This window comes from Phaethon aethereus, assembly GCF_964289735.1.
Source record: "Phaethon aethereus genome assembly, chromosome: 2".
Lineage (NCBI taxonomy): Eukaryota > Metazoa > Chordata > Aves > Phaethontiformes > Phaethontidae > Phaethon > Phaethon aethereus.
The window spans coordinates 163,049,701-163,069,209 of record NC_138582.1 but is presented as its reverse complement, the minus strand read 5'-3'; the positions used below and the strand labels follow the sequence as shown (position 1 = coordinate 163,069,209).

The following is a 19,509-nucleotide window of genomic DNA, read 5'->3' as shown; positions in this document are numbered from 1 at the left end:
CTTGGTGCTGAGGTCTTTTCGCAATGAGACTGAATAAGCTTGTTTTGAGTTTGGATCTTGAAAGATTTAGGATTAGAAAAAAAAAGAGAAACAGACTGACATTCCTGATTTTTATGGTTTTAAGTTTTCCCAGGACTCAGCCTTCTTCAAGCTTTTGACAAGTTAATTTACAAGCCTGTTAGAGATGCACATTGATGTGGGAATTTTCCTGAGGTATACCTGTGTTTTATTTTACTAGTAGTACGATGAAAGCGCTATATTGGTGCACCGAGAGCAACTGTATTGACGTGATGAGCAATTAAAACCACTTCTTGCATAATAAAGCACATTCTATCACGTTGCACTTACTTAATGTACCAATGCAATGTGTTATACAGCATTTAGCTAAATTACATTAAATCACCTATTTAAGGAAGTTTTCCTTTCAGCCTCTCATCTGAAAAAAAAAATATGCTGGAAACAGTAAAAGGATAATGACCCATAATGCCAGAAAGATAAAAATGGGATTTCAGTTGTCTCCTGGAATTAAAGGCTGTAGTGGTGTTGTTAAAGGCAAGCTGTTCTCTGTCCCCTGTTGCTCCATTGCATCAGCATCACGAAGTATAACAGACTCTTACTTATTTCTGCACTGCAGAGTAGCAGGGCTGAAGACAAAGCAGTTGCTGGTGGAGGGCAGATGGATTGAAGACAAAAAGTGGGGGCTGTGACAAGTGTCAAGGTCTATGAGGACCTAAGGACCAGCTCTCACTGAGGGTGGGGTGAAGCTGTGGGGTGTGGAAATGGGGTCTTGTTGTTGTTCACCACTTGTGCTCCTTCCCTCCCTCTTTCTTCGTTATCCCAGAGCCCGCCTACTGCAGCACCAAGGGACAGGGGATGGGAAGCCTTCCCTGCTTTTTCTCCCTGGGAAGCAGGCTTGGCTTCTGCTTTGGAGAGGGAATTTCAGATTGTTTATGGGTACATGCTATAAATATCAAATAGATGCATTGCAGCATGTCTTGAAGAACAACAGATGATAGTATTAAATGCATCATCACAACTGTCTTCTTTTCGACCTGAATTTGGGATTACATCTGTCTGGACACCTGAATAGGCTTCCATCAGGGATTGATTGCGCTTTCATTTTGCATTATCTTCTATGTGGTTAAGTTTTACAGCAGCTAGGGAGCTTGCATGGTCCTACCATTTGTTGAACATCTATTCCCCATACTCTTCTGAGGAGCAAACCATACCTGCCCCAGGGAGTGCGGGTTCTGGAGGGATCGCTCTCCTTGTCATGCAAAGTTAGCAGATATTGTCCTAAGTGAGTCAATAATCCTGCAGGCCTACTAAATAAGATACAACTTCCCCTTTCATGAAAGCAAAGCAAAAGAAGAATTTCTCTAAGCCTGTCTGTGCTCATCCTTCTCTCTGCTCATATTGTGCACAACCTTCTTCCTCTTCTTTGGTGCTTCTTGTTCATGTTTGCTGTTTTTTTCTGACAGTTTTTATTTCCTCTGTGAATTTGACCTGTTCTGCCATTTTCCTCTCTGCTTCTGTTGTTTCCCCAAACCCTCAGGGTCTCTCTCTCAAAACCAGTCTCTGAAGATAGCAGGCCTGTGCTTGTGCTGCCTCTGGAAGGATTAAGGTGTTTTTTTTTAAAGTCTTGGTTCCATACCCAGCAGCCTGGTCACCTCAGCTTGTCCTATTCCCTATCCTGCGTCACTCCGAAAGCACTTTTTTTACAGGGAACCCCAAGTCCCCCACAGTTTACTTCCCATGCAAGATGCTCACATGAGCTGCGTGGATGACTCTACTTAGCGCATGTACGCCTGGCGCTGTGCCTGGCTCTGACGGGCTGCTCCCTCCCCTCGGGGCTCTGCTGTGCGTGGGCTGGCTTGTGGGCGTGAAAGCCCATAGTCACAGTGGCAACCACTCCCTGCTGCCAAGCCCACAGCCTGCCCGGGTACCCTGTTCGGTCATGACGCCATTCCCACTGTATTGTATTTCAGTGTAAACTGGCAGCCTCCCCCAGTCCTGCAAATATGAGGAATCCCTAGAAGCCAGTATCCTTTTTCCTCTGTGCCGCAGGTCTGCTGTGGATAGGCTGGGTTTGCTTTCTCCATCTGGACCCTTCTCTTTGGCCCTGGGGGTGTGTGCTGGGGGTGAGGGCTGTGACATGCCCAAGCCCACCCAAGGGGCACAGCCACTCCTTTCCCCACCTCTGGTCTCCATCCACTGCGCTGGGGCTCACCTGGCCCTTCAGAAAACTTGTTGGGATTCTAAACAAGCAAAAGATTTTTTTAAATTTAAATTTTACTGCCTCATCCTCATGTATTTTTTCCAAATGAATATGATTGTAGTACATGCTGTTGCCAGTCTGAAAATACCAACTATATCTGAAAAAACATCTGCCCTACTGTTGCAACCTTCCTGCCCGTTATCTTATTAGATGGTAAGTGCTAACCGGTTGTGTCTGATCGATACCTGACTTGGGAGGACCCCAAGAAACCCTCGGCTGGTTCAGGCGCTGCCATCGCGTCAGCAAAGGGGTTTCAGCCTGGCTGAGTGATGCCCTGCACCATGCCAGGCAGTGCTGCAGGGCTGGTGGAAGACTCGTCCTTCAGGTGTAAGATAAAATTCTAAAATTCTGATTTCTTTGGGTCATTAAATACCCTACAAAAACTTTTCTTTTTTTGGAAGAGAGAGGTTGATAACATCAGGCTCTAGACTCCTTTCCACCTGCAGTAATTGGCTTCATCAGGTTGATGAGGATGTGGTGTTTTCACTTCTTGCAAAGCTCAGAGGACTCTTTCAGGGTTTCTAACCCCACTGTAAAGCTCATCAGATGCAAACTCCCTGCCAGCTACCATGGGTCATGCCGGAGGTCAGGTGTAGCAAGGACCTTCCTACAGGAGCAGGGATGAGAAATAAAAGTGCCAGTTGTGTCTTGGTGGCCCCGTGACATTCGCTGTGCCAGCGCAGAGCTCCATCCCAGCAGCACACGTGGCCTGGCGCGATGCGACCTCGGTCCCCGGGGAGCAATGCAGGCTGGCTCCTGCGGGGCGTGCTGCCGTCTGCCCTCTTGACACGGCATAATTTGTTTGCCAGCCTTGCTGGTCATGCTGGTATCTGGAGGCTCATTTATCTGAAATGGTTCAGAACAACTTCAGGACTTAAATTTCCTTTATTCACCAATCTTCCTTAATCTTAGGGATTGAGAACAATAATTCCCTTGACGCTGACCTTCATCAGACTGAGACTCATTCAGTTATCTTTCACATCTGTTGATCTGAAAATGCAGGACGTGAAAAGTTGCTTCTAAGTCTGTGGCTTTAAATGACTGGAGCTGTCCTAACAGTCCTGATCCTACCTTCCACCTTTCACTATCTCTTACTGCTGACTTGCTGCATGTGAATTTTATAACTTTTTTCCTCTGCTTTTCATTCGTCAGTTGCTAAACTGATAGAAAATTACAGTTTCATTAAAGATATTTTTTTAGAGCTGTATTTAAATTCTTATTCCTTCGCATATTTTAGTTCTGCTTTCTGCTTTCCATGATCTCTGATAAATAATGAAAATTCTCCTCAAAAGCATGTGGGTCCTGCTATTATCTTATAAGCCAGTCTCTCATCTCTGATAGTGTGTACTTACTTAGTCTCATCAGAGAAGCTGTACAGCCATAAATTTGTGAGCACTGGCAGTAATGCAAATCTGTGCTCCCACAGGTGCATGCAATTCCTTTAACTTCTTTGCACTGCCAGCACTCAAACTTACTCCTTCTAGAAGCAAAATTGTCCCAGACCTTCTGTCCCAGACACATAGCAATGTAAAAAGAAGTGGTGTTGGCTCAGGCAAGGGCTTCTCTAGCCCAGTGTTGGGTCTCTGACTACGGCAATAGCTGGTGCTATGCTGGACTTGAGCCTGGCCCCTTTTAGTGGTCCATAATGAGGCAGCCCTGCATTAGGGCTGATAGATGGTATATCCTGCCTTTAATAACTGTCAGTTTATCAGTTGTCCATGAACTTTTGTACTCTCTTGTTTTCTGTCATGGCAAATGATCCATCCTGTCTTGCTCTCTTGATGGTCTCCGGCATTTTGTTGCCGGAGCAACAATTGGAGCTGTTGAGGCTCCTTCTGTATATTGAGCTGATGATTTGGGGTCCTCAAATGATATCAGTGATGGACTCGTGATCTTTCTACTGAGGTTCAGCTGCCAGTTCCAGGTTCAGCATCACGGCAGCACCCGTGGGCAAGTTTCCAGAGTTCCCATGCTTTTTCTGATGCTAAAACGTTGGGGAAGGTTGGCCAGGTAGCATGCCCGAAAATGCAAAACCTCCACTGGGGCCATAGTGCGTAATGGTTTATTCTCTTAAGAGAAATCCCAATATTTTGTCTTGTTTCACCCTAAACAAGAGGCCAGCGGGCAGAGCTGCCAGGCTAAGCAGACCCACGTGTGCTGTTCCTGGCAAGGGCTCCGTGACTGCAAGGGACACGAGCTCCCTGTCGCTAGATTTTTTTCTGTGTGTGTGTATGTTTTCTCTGTGTGCGTATTTCCTGACTGAATTTAAGAAAGATGTGTACAAAGAAGCTGGGAAAATCTGACACTGCAAATATATCATTGGTTTCCTGATTTCACCCATTGTGCTTATCAGGTTTTTAAAAATTTCTGCCAAGGCTCCCTCGTTCCTCTACACTGACTCCGTACAGCACCAAGACAGCTCTGTTATTTCTAGTAATCATTGCTTTTGTAATCAGTCACTTTTGTAAGCGTGACTACATATCTGTGTCTACACTCACAGACACATAATATATTTTACCAACCAGACAATTTCCTGGAAGTTGAAAGAGGGGGAGGAGTTGGCGAAGTGAACTCTGCTGTTGAAGAAATCCATTATATAATGGAATAAATGGCTTTATGCCTGAAAGTTACACTTTTCAGCATCATTTACACTGAACACCAGCGCCAAAGAAAGGCAGGTAAAAAAAATGAGATGCAGTGATGACCTTTATCAGCTGTGGTGACAGCTATAAATCAGGCTGCAAATTCTCATCAGCTCTCTGGACAGAATTCATTATAGAGAGAGGTTGCTGCATTGCTTTTTGTCTTTGATTGAGGTATGTCCCATTTAAATAAATGCGCTTTCACTGGAACAAATCACACATTTCAAAACAGTAGTCCAAGAATATTATTCATTGATTCTTTTGAGGACTAAGATAATACGATTTACAGACCAGCTAACCCTCACAGTGTTTTGCTTGGAATATAATGCAGATCAATTTGTTCTTCTCTTAAGCAGACTGATTTTCTGTTCATTAATTCAGATGCTGTGTTGATGGCTTGTATTGAATATAATAGCAAGATTTACAGCCCTAACAAATCAGCGCTGCTTCATTTATTCTTCCTTATTCATACCAGAAGTACATGCAGCAGATTAGCATCTGATTTTAAACTTGTTAGACTTTAACAAATAATGGGAAAGTCTTTCATCTCTTGCTTCCAACTATGGAGCAACTTTTATGTAATCATCTTTAAGTTTCACAGTTTAATAAATTGTTATGTGTTTTTGGAGCATAGGGAGCAATAAAAGTTTAGTAGCAATGTCATTATGGGCAGTAATGTAACTTCCATCAGTTCACGCATTGCTCAAGAAACAGCTACCAAATATTAACAGCCCCACAGACTCATTAGATTAATAAGCTACTTTACCTGTGTACTAAACTTTGAGCTGAGTTTCATCACTAGTTTTTTCTGTAATTAGGAAATATCCTGAGAGGCTTACAATTATCTAAATGTTTTGCTGGCCATATTTAAAATCTGATTTTTTCCTTCTAGAACTTAGTATGTAATTGTTGTGTTGTTGACATAGGGTGACTATTAAAGCAGTAATCTTTTTCAAAATGTCTGATGATTAGGTAATATTCTGCTTTTCAACTTAGTTATGCTTGTTATTTCTGGAATACCTGAAAGTAAAAATTTGGACTGTATACTTTCCTCATAAAACAAATGATGCTTCAGCCTTAACAGCCTAAGGATATAAATGGGCAAAGTGTGTAGGGAGCATTAACACCTTTTATTGTGTCATCTCCTAAATTGTGGTCATAAAGGCATTTCTTCAGTGTCTGGACATAGAAGCTGGAAGCTGAAGTTGTAAATAAGTCATTGCTGGATCAGACCCCAGAGATCATCTCTTCTGGTGTCTGGCCTGGGACAAGAGCAAATGCTTAGGGAAGATTTTAAAAAGCAGGTGAATTTCTCAAGGTGATAATTCAGGATATGTTTCTAGTCCCTTGCGATCTCAGGTTCAAGGGCTTTCTGAAAAGCATCTCCCCTCAAGACCCATAATCTGTGATTTTTTTTTTCCATTTTTCTAATTCTTGTTTGGACCCAAATGCACTCCTGGCACCCACTCTGCTCTGGGACTGCGACTTCACAGCTTGTTTACCTTCTCTGTGAAGACATGATCCCTTTTATTTGTGTTGAACCTGTCACTGGCTGGTGTAATTTAGTGCCTCCCGATATTTGTTTTGAAAAAGGCAGGGAACGAACATTCATTATTTATCTTCTCCATGCCGGTTATGACTTTTTTGACTTCTGTCCTAATTCTGTTCAATCAGTTCTTTTCCGGGTTGAATAATCTTTGTCTGTTCAATCAGAAATCATATGAAGCAACATTTTAAAGTTCTGAATATAATCAGGTATGCTTATGAAAATTCCCTGCCCTTGGACAACACTCCAGAACTAATAACGAAATTAAAATATTCTCATATCCGAACAGGAACTCTTATCCTCAGTAAGTTTGCAGATGACACCAAGTTGGGCAGGAATATTGATCTGCTTGAGGAAAGGAAGGCTCTGCAGAGGGATCTGGACAGGCTGGATCGATGGGCCAAGGCCAATGGTATGAAGTTTAACAAGGCCAAGTGCCGGGTCCTGCACTTCAGTCACAACACCCCCATGCAACGCTACAGGCTTGGGGAGGAGTGGCTGGAGAGCTGCCTGGCGGAAAAGGACCTGAGGGTGTTGCTCAACAGATGGCTGAACATGAGCCGGCAGTGTGCCCAGGTGGCCAAGAAGGCCAACAGCGTCCTGGCCTGTATCAGGAATAGTGTGGCCAGCAGGAGGAGGGAAGTGATTGTGCCCCTGTACTTGGCACTGGTGGGGCCGCACCTTGAATCCTGTGTTCAGTTTTGGGCCCCTCACTACAAGAAGGACATTGAGGTGCTGGAGCGTGTCCAAAGAAAGGCAGCAAGGCTGGTGAGGGGTCTAGAGCACAAGTCTTATGAGGAGCGGCTGAGGGAACTGGGGTTATTTAGCCTGAAGGAAAGAGGCTCAGAGGTGGTGGTGGTCTCTTCTCCCAAGTAACAAGTGACAGGACAAGAGGAAATGTCTTCGAGTTGCACCAGGGGAGGTTTAGGTTGGATATTAGGAAAAATTTCTTCACTGAAAGGCTTGTCAAGCATTGGAACAGGCTGCCCAGGGAAGTGTATGAGTCGCCATCCCTGGAAGTATTTAAAAGACGTGTAGATGTGGTGCTTAGGGACATGGTTTAGTGGTGGGCTTGGCAACATTAGATTAATGGTGGGACTTGTTGATCTTAAATGTCTTTTCCAACCTAAACGATTGTATGATTCTATGATTCATTATTCTGGTCTCAAATGCAAGTCTTAATCTAATTCAGGTCCTGCATTTTTATTCAGGTGTTGATAAAATTTATTCCATAATTAAAAGAAAGACATACTTTGAGAACTTTGCCTATGAAACTGAAGGGCTGCTGCTGTGATTTGGACACTGAGAATCTTAAGTCTCTAAAATCTTGTTGTTTGGAGAGGATCATTTGTATAGCAGCAACACTTTGGCTTCATAGAATCTGATTCATCCCAATCTCAGAAAAGATTTTTTCTTCCTATGCTTACATGTAAGACTGATATGTAGGATGTGACTGTTGTTATTGATAATAAGTAGAGTGTAGAAGATTTTCGCCTGCACTTTGAGAGCGTTTTACAAGGATGGTTAATGACTGTGATGAGGATTGTCATCACCAGTTTAGAAATTAAAAAAGATTGAAATGTGGATAAGGAAGGAGTATGCTAGGTCTGTACACCAAAATTTTGGAAGAAGTGGGTCTCTAGACCCAGTGTTGTCTTCAGCAGGTTACCCTGAGCTGGGCAGTGTGCATCTGCTTGTGGTTACAATGAGTTTGGTCCATGCTTTTATGAATCCAATAGGATTTAAACTCACCTTTGACTCATCCCAGGACAACCCATGGGTAATGTTTAACCATTCATGTGTCCCTAAGACTTGTGGGATGCACCATGGTAGCCACCCGGGGGTAGCCACAGTGAGGGTCGTCAGTGAGGAATTGCTTCCCTGGCTGAAACTGGAGGCAGAAGTTTGGTAGGATCCATCAGTTTTCAATCTTAGTTTAGCCAGGTTGCAAAAAACCAGTAATCCATCTCCTGCATCAAGAAGAGCTCCTGAAGCTTTTAATGGCAGTGTGCTTGGGCCTTATGACTTATGTTTTAACTGTGGGGCAGTGAATGTAAGCACTGATCAGACCTGAACTTCGGTTTATGACATCTGACAAGATCGCAACCCTTTGTTGTTCTAATGTTTTTTTCATCCTGCACCTTTGACCTGCCACCCATCCCTCATTTGGAGTCTCTTTCATATGTCTACTCCATAGACAATGGGGGTCAAGCAGGTCAAGCAGGTTTTAGGCTTTGAGATGGAGACTATCATCTCCTGCCTGTGCAGCAGCTACTGCAAGGGAGTCTTGTCCTTGTCCAGATGTCCTGAGTGCTGGGGTAATCCAAAAGTGCAATAGAAACAAGCTAATTTGTCTTGTTCCATGTGAAAATGGCAATTTCTTCACATACATCTCCTTCTGGTATTAATTTGCAGGACAAATGGCAAAGCTGGAAGATCTGCATAATATTAGGTTCAAAAATCTGCTTTGTTAGAGGGCAATTTGCCTTTAACTTTCAGAGACTTTCTAGGCATCTGGCTTACTAAACTCCTACAGAGGATCTTGGAAACCTTTAAGCATAAGGAATGTTTTTTGATCTAACAATATAGCAAGCTGCATACATGCATTCAAAACAGGTCACCCTCGTGCATTTAGCTCTGGGGAAGTGTGGCAGAATAAACATGTGACAAACACTAACGATGTTGTTTAATGACTAACCTGGAAGCCACTTTAACATCACAGCAATAGCTGCATTAAAAAAATAATCTGTGCTCTTTAGAGGGAAGTGCCCAGCGGTACTTTTGGTTCAAGCCCATAATTGGGTTCTACACAAACTGACAATTTCAGATGTCCTTAATGTTCTTTTCTTTTCCTCCTTACAGATAATGAATTCATTTATAGAAACCAGAATGGCACAGTGATTCTGAGGAATGTCGTAACTAACAATTCAACAATATTAATAGAAAACAAAAAAATTGTAAGTATTTTCTATAATGAGTAGCAGAGTTTCACAGTTCTCTTGCAGTTTGATCAGTAAAGCAGAAAATGACTTGGGTTTCAACTTCGTGTATTGTCAAGGAGAAGCAATACACCGGTAATACTATGGGCTATGCAATAACTGATAATGTGAAATTGAACTCCAGCTTTTGTTATTATTCTGCAAGCTCAGTTTCTTTCATACTACAGGAAAGTATCATATAGGTATTTGAAGCTAGTCTTGCATATCACGTATAATTGAAAGATGCATATTTCTCGTCTTTACAAGCTTAATAGAAAAGACAATTGATACAATTTACTGTTTGTTGGTAGCATTCTCCACATTCCTGCATGCAAATAGTTATTTTTTAATTTGTGGATTTGTTGATTTTTCTTTCCTAATGGTTGAAATGTAATTTCAGTGTTAGTGAATAGTGTTGATGAATGGAAGTGGAGCTGCATATGAGAGAAACCTTAAGAAATTATTGGGAAAAGAAGTTAGTAGGTGGCTATTAAAATGAATGAAAAGAAAATAAATTCACAGCTAATACAGAGTGTTATTTATAATGATGAAAGTGTTTTGTAGCGTTGTTGTTTGTAGTAGATGAAGCCAGCATTGTGGCAGAAGTTAGTACGTTAAATGTCAGAGTGTTTTCAGTATTTCCTGTAAGAAGTTAATTTCCAAATTAAAATACACTTACGATTGCTCCAACAATGAATCATGTCATCCTGGTAAAATTGTCACTTAGGCAGTACCTGCCTAAGGTTTTGATTAACTTGAGGTGTTTTTGTTGTATCATTGCAAAATTACAAAAGCAGAGGATAGCTAACAGATGTATCTTAATGACCCAAGATCTGCAGGAAACGACTTTAGAAACTCAAAAGCTAAAAGTAAATCTACAAGTAAACTATAAAAACACATTCCAGGTTGATTTTATTTTGCAGTATGAGTATATGACTCATGTAAAGCTCCAATAGAGTATGAGTTCTTTTTTAATGAAACAAAGATTTATCACTGAATTATTATTGCAGGACCCAAGCTTAAACTTCACATCCTGCCCTTTAACCTTCAACTTTCGCTACATCACATAAGCAGTCGTCTTTCACCAGAGTGGAACCCCTTTCTTTACAGTTCTGCTAAGGGTAAAGGAATGAGCTGGCTTCCTTTAACGTCAAGGTCTGCTTGATGTCAAACTGCTTCCATTTGGCCTGTGTTTATTCCCCTGGTTTTTAATTTTTGCCATGTGTAAGAAAAGCACAGTGTTGCAAGATAATCCTACTTTTTCATGCCATGGTCTCCCTACTGTCTGTTCTACCCTTGCTCCTCTGCCCTCACAGTAAATATATCTGCAGAACATCACTTTCACATTAATCTGAAAAGTCCTGATACAAGCTGTTACACCTCATCCAGACACTTTGTCCTCTTCTTTCCCAGGCCTGGGTCAGAAAAACTTTTGCTACATTGGCATGTTTTGGTTTTTTTCCGTATTATTAATATAACAGTAAATAAAATCTGTCTCCACGCTGACATTGCTGACTATCGTGCTGCCCTGGCACCCCCCATTCTGATCCATCAACCCCTTAGGTTGACCAGATAGGTGGTAGATGCCCCATCCCTGGACAGGAGCCGGCAATGTGCACTCGCAGCCCAGAAGGCCAACCTGGGCTGCATCCAAAGCAGCATGGCCAGCAGGTCGAGGGAGAAGATTCTGCCCCTCTACTCTGCTCTGATGAGACCCCACCTGGAGTCCTGCATCCAGCTCTGAAGCCCTCAGCACAGGAACGACATGGACCTGTTGGAGCAGGTCCAGAGGAGGCCACAAAATGATCAGAGGGATGGAACAGCTCTGCTGTGAGGACAGGCTGAGAGAGTTGGGGTTGTTCAGCCTGGAGAACAGAAGGCTCCAGGGAGAGCTTATCTGAGGCTTTTCAATACTTCAGGGGGGATTATAAGAAAGAGGGGGAGAGACTTTTTACCACAGCCTGCATAGACAGGACAAGGGGCAACGGTTTCAAACTAAAAGAGGGGAGATTTAGACTAGAGATAAGGAAGAAATTTTTGACAATGAGGGTGGTGAAACCCTGGCCCAGGTTGCCCAGAGAGGTGGTAGATGCCCCATCCCTGGAAACGTTCCAGGTCAGGTTGGACGGGGCCCTGAGCAACCTGTTCTAGTTGAAGATGTCCCTGCCCATTGCCGGGGGCTGGGCTAGATGGCCTTTGAAGGTCCCTTCCAACCCAAACCATCTTATGATTCTGTGATTAATCTCCTCTGCCTTTGGCTGTCCCCTGTGGGTTCCTCACGCACCACCTCCAGCCTTGCTGGCCATGGGGAGGACTCTCTCAGTGGGATGCTGTGCATTTCCCTGCAGCCCAAATTCCATCTTCCAGTTTGCTCCTTGGAAATCTCTCAAGGACTTGCATCTAATTTGTTAGGTGAGAGGGTGAGATTTAAGACAGTGGGATGAGCGATGTGTTCGGGGCACCTCTCTTTGGCCTCAGTGCACCAGCAATGTCTTATATTGAAACATACTGGAAAAGAGAAGGGATATATCTGCACTATACAAATGATAAGTGGAGCAGGGAAGAGGTAATTCCTAACAAGTCTGAGATATTTTGGCATCTCTTCTTCTTCTAAGACTTACACAACGCAGCTTCTTGTAGAACCCAGCACAGGGTGCACCTGGAAAGCTGTATCACCACAGCATCGCAAAGACTTTTTTAACTGGGGAAAATGGGGTAGTTTTCCTCAGTGTCATCTTAGTTGAGTCAGGTAGTGGTGTCTCTTCATAATAATTTGCACCAGGAGGTATTTAGTGTTTGTTATCTCTAGGACTTTGTCCAGGAACTGCAGGTTATGAGAGGGAATTAATAAATTGACATTTATCAGGGTTTTCTACTACCTGCTGCCCACAGCTGCCTCACCAGCCACTGTCCAGTAGGTTTGTAAAGAAAATTCCCATTTTTTGAGAGAGCTGCCTGGTCCGAGTCTCAATGCAGTTATGCTTTCTCTTATGGGAGCTTATATGTGCCCACATAACATTTCTGGCTTTTGAAAAGAGATGTGCTGTATTAGTTTTCAAGGCACTTAGTCTGACAGTGTTCTTCATCATTAGAAACATGGTCGTAACAATTAGTTCTAGATGTTATTGGCTTGAAAACTGAAAAGTATTTATTTCAATGTCTGATTTATTTTCTAGGTCTCCTTAAAGGCTATTCGATATGAAGTGTCACCGGACCGGGAATATGCACTTTTTGCTTTTAATGTTGAACCAGTAAGTAAATAGAATAGATTTCAAAATATACAGCCAGTGGTGAGCTTTTTTTCCTCTCCACTTCTATGCCAGTAAGATGTTATTTTAAATTAATTGCTTCCTATGAAACAAAGAAAGAAAACCCCTCGCTTAGATGTTCCGAGAGCATGTCCTGCTGCCATCTAGTAGAGGAGAAAGGTATAAATTACACTGTAGAGGAAACACTGTCATTGCCAGGATAGTCTTTGGGAGGGGGGCTGTAAGGACATGTCTTTGCTACAAGGATTTCTGTTCCTCTTCTGTGTATTTTTTTTCCATGGTGACTTTTTCAGTCACACTATAAATTTCTTCCCAAGAACAAAAAGCAACTGTCGGTGTCTCCCACAACTGAAATAATACATTAATTATGGTGTCACCGTTCCCAGTGCTGCAGTTAGGGTTGAGCTATCACTTTCATTATAAATCGTTTTCTTCAGAGGGTTAGGTATAAATCATTTGTAAGAAATCACAGTTGGGTTACTACTAAGTTTTAAATTAGAGTGAATTTTCTACCAAACATCAAAAGAGAAGAGTGTAATGAGTCATTTTTAAATGCTGACTAAAGAATCAGACACATGGGAAGCAGTTCTTGGGCATGAATAATATTTATTTGAATAATATTTATCCTTTTTAAATTCTGCTAGTATAAAACCTGAAATGTTTGAATGATAGTTATGCTGTACTACTTGGATAAACTATAAGCCCTATTCATTTTGTTTCCATAATCTAGATTTGCACCAATTCCTCGAAATGAAAATAGTTCATTCACCAGCAACTGTAATCCTTCTTCCATAAAATATACTTAGGTTCAGCTGCTAGCCAAAGGAAATTTGTTGGTCCTCTAGATAGCAGAGGTTGTGGCTCTGTTGCTCATCAGATTTCTCTGCTGTCATCTTTGGAGTTATTCCTGACCCACAGTAGTATAGAAGTCAGGAGGACCATGCTTGGTGTTATAAAAAATTCAAATAAAACTGTATCAGAAACTTCAGGGGTAATTCATAGAGACTTTTTGCTGGGAAATCACTGTTGGTGCAACTTCATATACCGGAAGTTTAGCAGAGTTCTAGACAGAGATGGATGTGGAAGTGTTAAGTTAAATCTAAATATGGGGAAGACATCCTAATGGCCACTGAGCAAGCAAAGCCTTTGGCTGAAAGCTCCCCTGCCTTGTGTGCCAGAGGTGTTTTGTAAAATTCAGTTCTTTTAGTAGATATGGGCCTTTGGCAGTGGAAGGCTTGTGCTGACACTGCTCAGATGCGTTGTGCAAGCTGGAAGAGCCCCAAGTAGAAGGGGCTTCCTCAGTTACTCTGAGAATGAGAGAAAAATATCTATAATGTCAAAATTTATAATGAGAGAAAAAATTTCATTCATAAAAAGAAGTAGTAAGAAATTAGCTTTTTATTCTCGACCTTTATCCACCAAAAGGACTGCACACTCAGAAGATCTGCAAGAAGCAAAGTTATGTGGGGCTTTTGCAGCCCGGACTTCGTGTTCAGCCTGCAGAGGAACACTTGGTGTAGGCAAAGGAGGAGGATGAGGAGAAGGATAGGGATGGAAAGGGATGGGATGGGTGTGTTTCCTCTGCGTCCTTCTCTCTGCATTTCAGTGCTTGCAGGTCTGTGGGAACCCAAGGCGGCAATCTGGAAACAGTCTTCCTTTGGGAAGACTTCAGGATGTGAAATACATTTGGTGTCAGAGAGTGCTGCAAATTGTTCAGGTATTCATATGTGGATTTGTGATAGCAAGAGTTCCTGAAATAGTCTTCTGAAACAAAACAAAAGAAAGCAAAGCAAAGCAAAGCAAAGCAAAGCAAAGCAAAGCAAAGCAAAGCAAAACTGCACTGCACTAAACTAAACTAAACTAAACCACCTCCTTTTTCCTTTAAGATCCATGCTTATAAAGGATACAAAAAGAAATTTTTTTTGAAGCATAGTAATAGAGGGGTAGTAAGATTCGCTCTTGAATATTGCATCCTTAAGCCATGATGGGTGGCTCTTTGTTTATTAAAGTTGTAATACCTGTTAAATTACTCATTCAGCTTTCTTCTCACTTGGTATGCAGACTGTGGCTACAAATAATTGCATGTTAGTTAGCTTTTCACATTTTCTGCATTTTGAACAGTGTTCTTGGACAAAATTCAAATTACGCTGTTTTCTGCAACATAAGAAATTGATTAGCAAAGCCTTGGGCAGTTGTCCTTGTTGCAAAGTCAAAAGGAAATTTCAGGAAATATATTGGCAAAAGATGTTTGTTTAAAGTTTAATTCTACAAATACTTGCAAAAAGAAACTTCTTGAAACTATTGTGTATTTATTTCATAGCTGTCAGAAAGTGTTGCTTTATTTTTTGCCATTTAACAATGTGATGTGATGCCTTTTAATTGTTTGTGAGTATAGATGTTTTTATCATTTTTTTACACTATACAGTTGTGCTGCATTTACATACATGTATAAGATCTTAATACACATCATATAAATTAATCATTTATCTGAATCCTAGTCTGGAAATGGATTCAGCCTCTATTTTTCATACTAGCTAGGAATAAAAATCAAAATAGAAAAGCATAATGTGTCACTCCATTGAAGTGAAATATTTTTAAGAAAAATGCTACAAAGTCATTTCCTGCCAGTAATAGCTTTCTTCTAAAGTTTTTCTATTTATTTGCACAGAAGCATCTCTGCTCAGTGTTGGGTCTGGGTAATGGCACTGACACCCTCATTGGAATAACACAGCCCTGGACTGGCAGACACCTATTTTGCAAAGATATTGAGGCAATTAATGTGTGTTTTCCTCTTGTATCACTTTGTCATCTTAGAAGATGGTGAATTAAGCATGTTCCTTAAAATGTATTTCTCCCGGAAAGCTTGGCAGGCAGTTGAGACTGGCATGGGTACATTGTGGCTACTTGGGCCATCAGGTTTCATTCTAAATGCTTTTTTGCACTGCTTATATTTACAGAAGTTTAATCTTTCAGGCAGCAATATTCTGGGTAAGCCTTGTGCTAATAAGGAGCTTTTCTAACCTCGAACACAGAAGATCTGTTCTTTTTCCAGAAAGGTCATAGGGAAGGCACCAGGCTTCTTTGTCTTTAAAATACTCTTGCAATTTTTCTGTTGTTTGTTGGGTTTTTGTTTCTTTACATTAGAGCAAGGTCCAACCTGAGGCTGAAACCACAGGGTGAAGTTTTGGGAAAGCATTGGGGAATTAAATACACCCATAGAGAAACTTTGATTTCAAATCATCCTTCACCAAAACAAGTGCCTGGGGCTCTGGCTGTAGAGTTCAGTAACCCCAAAACACAGTGGCAAATTGGGGTTTAGCCACAGCATCTCAGCAGAAAGGATGCAGAGGGTCAAGGCTATCTCTGGTGGCGTCAAGTCAAAGCCACTCTTGCCCAGCGCATGGCTCCACCAGCCTTGCTGGACGAGCTCCGTGCTCCCTGCGCGCCTCCCAGGAGGACAGAGAGGTCTCTGTGCCGTTTGGGCTGGAATCACATTTGTGGGTCTCCGTGGTCTCCAAAAAGGATTTCCTAAATAGCCAAGCAACAAACCACCTCTTAAATTCAGCAGCGTTTCTGCAACCAGGAGAGTGATGGGATAAGAATAATGATGAGTAACCAAACCCTACGGGCTTTTGGTTGTCGGAGTTAACCAGTGGAGTTTGTGTAATGGTGATAAAAGAAATAGAGGAAAGTAAATGAGAAGAAAAGTGATTTTCTTGAGTGACATAGTGAGACATTAAATAGAGAATATTTAATTGCCTTTATTATGAATAGCTGTCGTCGTAATGCAAGAGAGGAAATAAAGTGGCCGAGATTCTTCTTAAAAGCTATTTGTTCTTCATTTCCAATTTACCAGTCCATTACTGTGTGTGAGCTAGTTAAGAGCAATTACACACAGGAAATCCTGGCTGATTAATATAGACCAAACTGCTAAGTCTTCTGAACAACAATTAGGGCTTAGAGACCTTTATGGCTGATACAACAGCCGCTATTACCTATTTTTCAGTTAAAGGAATGCATTTTTATAATGATGAAAGCTGCAAGGAATTAATCATCATTGTAATTACAGCAGGCCCAACTATACTTTTTTTGAGTAGTTTATATGGTGACTTTAGTATTTCTTTTCACCCTGCCTGTTGCCATAGATCTCACAGAAGCGGTGAGGCCAAAGAGATCTCAAAAAGACCCAGACCAAACCCTGGACTTTGTCTTTAGAGCATGAATGAAGTAAAAAAGCATTATTTATAGAAAGCAGCATATTATTACTGTTGTTGTTACTATTTTTTACTATTTGTCCAAGTCTGGTTGTTATGTGGAATGAACAGGTTTTGTGCTAATGGCTCCAATTACAACCTAATACTGCTTTAATTAGTCATGCAAAAATTAAAATAATATAATGCTTGTTATTTCCAAAACACTAATGCATATAAATATTAATGAATCCTCACAACGTCCTTCTGAGTTAGGTGAGAACTATTATTATGATAAATATGCCTCTGAAAATTAGACACTGTCATAACTATCATCAGTAATACAGCTAATATGGTAGCTACGATATTTATTAGTTAATTGAAATGGATTTACCAGTGCTAGAAATAGGTTTGCATAAACCTGTTTTCTCTCTGTGACAATAAATATATTTCAAATTTACTTTTTTCATTCCCACCCAATGCTGTTTTCAGGAACAATGAAAATGTATAGTGATTACACTATGTAAAGTGCGCACAGTTAGAACATTTGTACCACAAAATAACACTACCTGGTTTAGTGATTTGTTTAATTTTTGGTGTTTGTTGTAAACCAGTAGAATTTATGGACTGGAGCATTTTGAGGGAAAAAGCTTATGTTTGTAGTTTCCATATCCTTTTGTTAATATGAATGCAATTTTGAATCTTTGTTGCTCATAAACCAGAAGGACTCCTTCTCTGTTGTAAAGCTGCACAATATAAAGGCAATGTTGACTGTTATCAAAGGCTAATGGCTAAAACTATATTCCCAACATTTTCAAGCCTAAAGCACTGTAACTTTGTATACTTATGAAAATTAGTTACTCATTATTAGGATAAAAACCTGTAGTTTCACTTCCTACATAAAAAGAAGAAAATAGAATCGGTCCTAATAATGTAAATTTTATGTTAGTTAAAATGTTTTTCTGTTATTATATCTCGGGGTGGGGGGGTGTATCTTCAAGCACAATATCTTCTTTTCTCGATTCACCAGAAGACTGTAGTTGTTCAGTGCTTCTGTAATAAGCAGAAGTCAAGTTATTAATTAATTAGTGGAACCACATAGACCAGACACTCATCAAATCTGATGATTTGCTAAATCTTGTGTCTTTTTCATGAAAACGTCATCTTCAGTTGCTTCCCATAGAATAAATATTATGAATATCATTCAGCTAATATTTAATATTTCAGTGAAATGCTCACAACTTCTGAAAATTGCACCATTTTTGTGAGTACCCATGTGGTGTTTTAGCGAGGCTACTCTGGGGCACCAGGGCGGAAAGTGGGGGGACTTCTTTTTTCTTCTTCTTGCATATCCTTATGTCTTGTTTTGAGTCATATTATTTCAACAGCCCAGATCAGTAGAGCAAATATCCTTGTCTAATAATGTGCTTTTTATCCTATTTGTAGTGATAAGCAGAACAGAAGTGCTCCAGCTACATTTACATGACAAAAGCTAAGGCTTGTGTGTCCAGAAGCATTGTATTAACAAGAAAGGACCGAGAACATAGAGGAGGTTAATTTTCTGGTGATAGTTTACTTTGGATTTGAAGCTGAAGCAGCAGCTATTATTTGACAAAATTTAGAGGCAATCATTTATTTTAAAAGGAGAGTGTTGTGGGTTTTTTTTAATTATGAATCTGGTCTATTTAAAATGCCCTTTGTGAAAGACAGCCTATCTTTTCTAATCTCAAAACCACCACGAATAAATTCCCTAATCTGCCGTTTTCAATGCAGGCGGGACAGCAACAAGATAGACAAAAGAGGATTTTCAAAGGCATCAGAGAAGGTTGATTCAAAAACGTTTCTACGCTTCCATTTGCTTTTCTGTCAGACCTGGAGGTGTGCAGCTCACCCCAGACACCAGCACTTCGCGGTCACCTTGCATTGAATAAACCAAAGCTGTTAATAAAGAAAGTCTGAGCAACCGGGAGATTTTCCTACCAATGAATCTCAGTTCAGGCAGAAGTAGCAATATTTCTGTCAGACGCAGCGACGTACTGAGTTTTTCTGTCACCTGTTGGTATCAGTAATTGGTTCAGCCTAATTAATATTTGATATCTGCAGTGGCACTGAGAGAGAGGGAATTTTGCCACACAACTCTGGAGGGACTTACGAGTTTTCAAAGCTCTATTACAGTGTTGTGCGAACACTGTCTTCTCAGGTGTCCTCAGTTGTGCCTTTGACAGCCCAGCCCTTTCAGACATAGTTATTTTTCTGCTGCACATGCTTACAAAATTAAAAATTCTTGCTATGGGAGGGTGGATACCCATTTTAATTGAGTAAACATGTTATCAGGTGGTGGGAATATTTGTTCTTACTGCTCAGCAGTCACCGCTCTGTCCAATTTCTGTCACATTGTGTGTTTAGAATAGAAATTTTTGGATGCAGGCACAGGATGGTCAAACAATAATCAGTGGCAAGTTTAATCCTAGCCTCCCTTTTGAAGGAGAAACTACCAAAACTAATTTCATGTTGGTAACTTTCAGGAACAATTTTGGACTAACGCAAGGGTAGAAAAGAGGTCAAACCTATTCTTTATTTTATTTGTTTTGGAGAAGCCTCATTGT

The 19,509-nt window shown here is 41.0% G+C and overlaps 1 protein-coding gene across 4 annotated transcripts in view; it reads left to right on the top strand.

Moving 5' to 3' along the window:
- The window catches only part of DPP6 (dipeptidyl peptidase like 6), a gene marked incomplete at its 3' end in the record, with an annotated part of 523,189 nt that overhangs the window by 364,670 nt on the left and 139,010 nt on the right, over positions 1-19,509 (top strand). For all 4 annotated transcript variants that reach the window (XM_081996368.1, XM_081996366.1, XM_081996369.1 and 1 more), the window contains exons 4-5: positions 9,329-9,423; positions 12,621-12,695. In XM_081996368.1, coding sequence (XP_081852494.1) covers positions 9,329-9,423; positions 12,621-12,695 — 170 coding nt within the window. The remainder of the gene's footprint in view (positions 1-9,328; positions 9,424-12,620; positions 12,696-19,509) is intronic.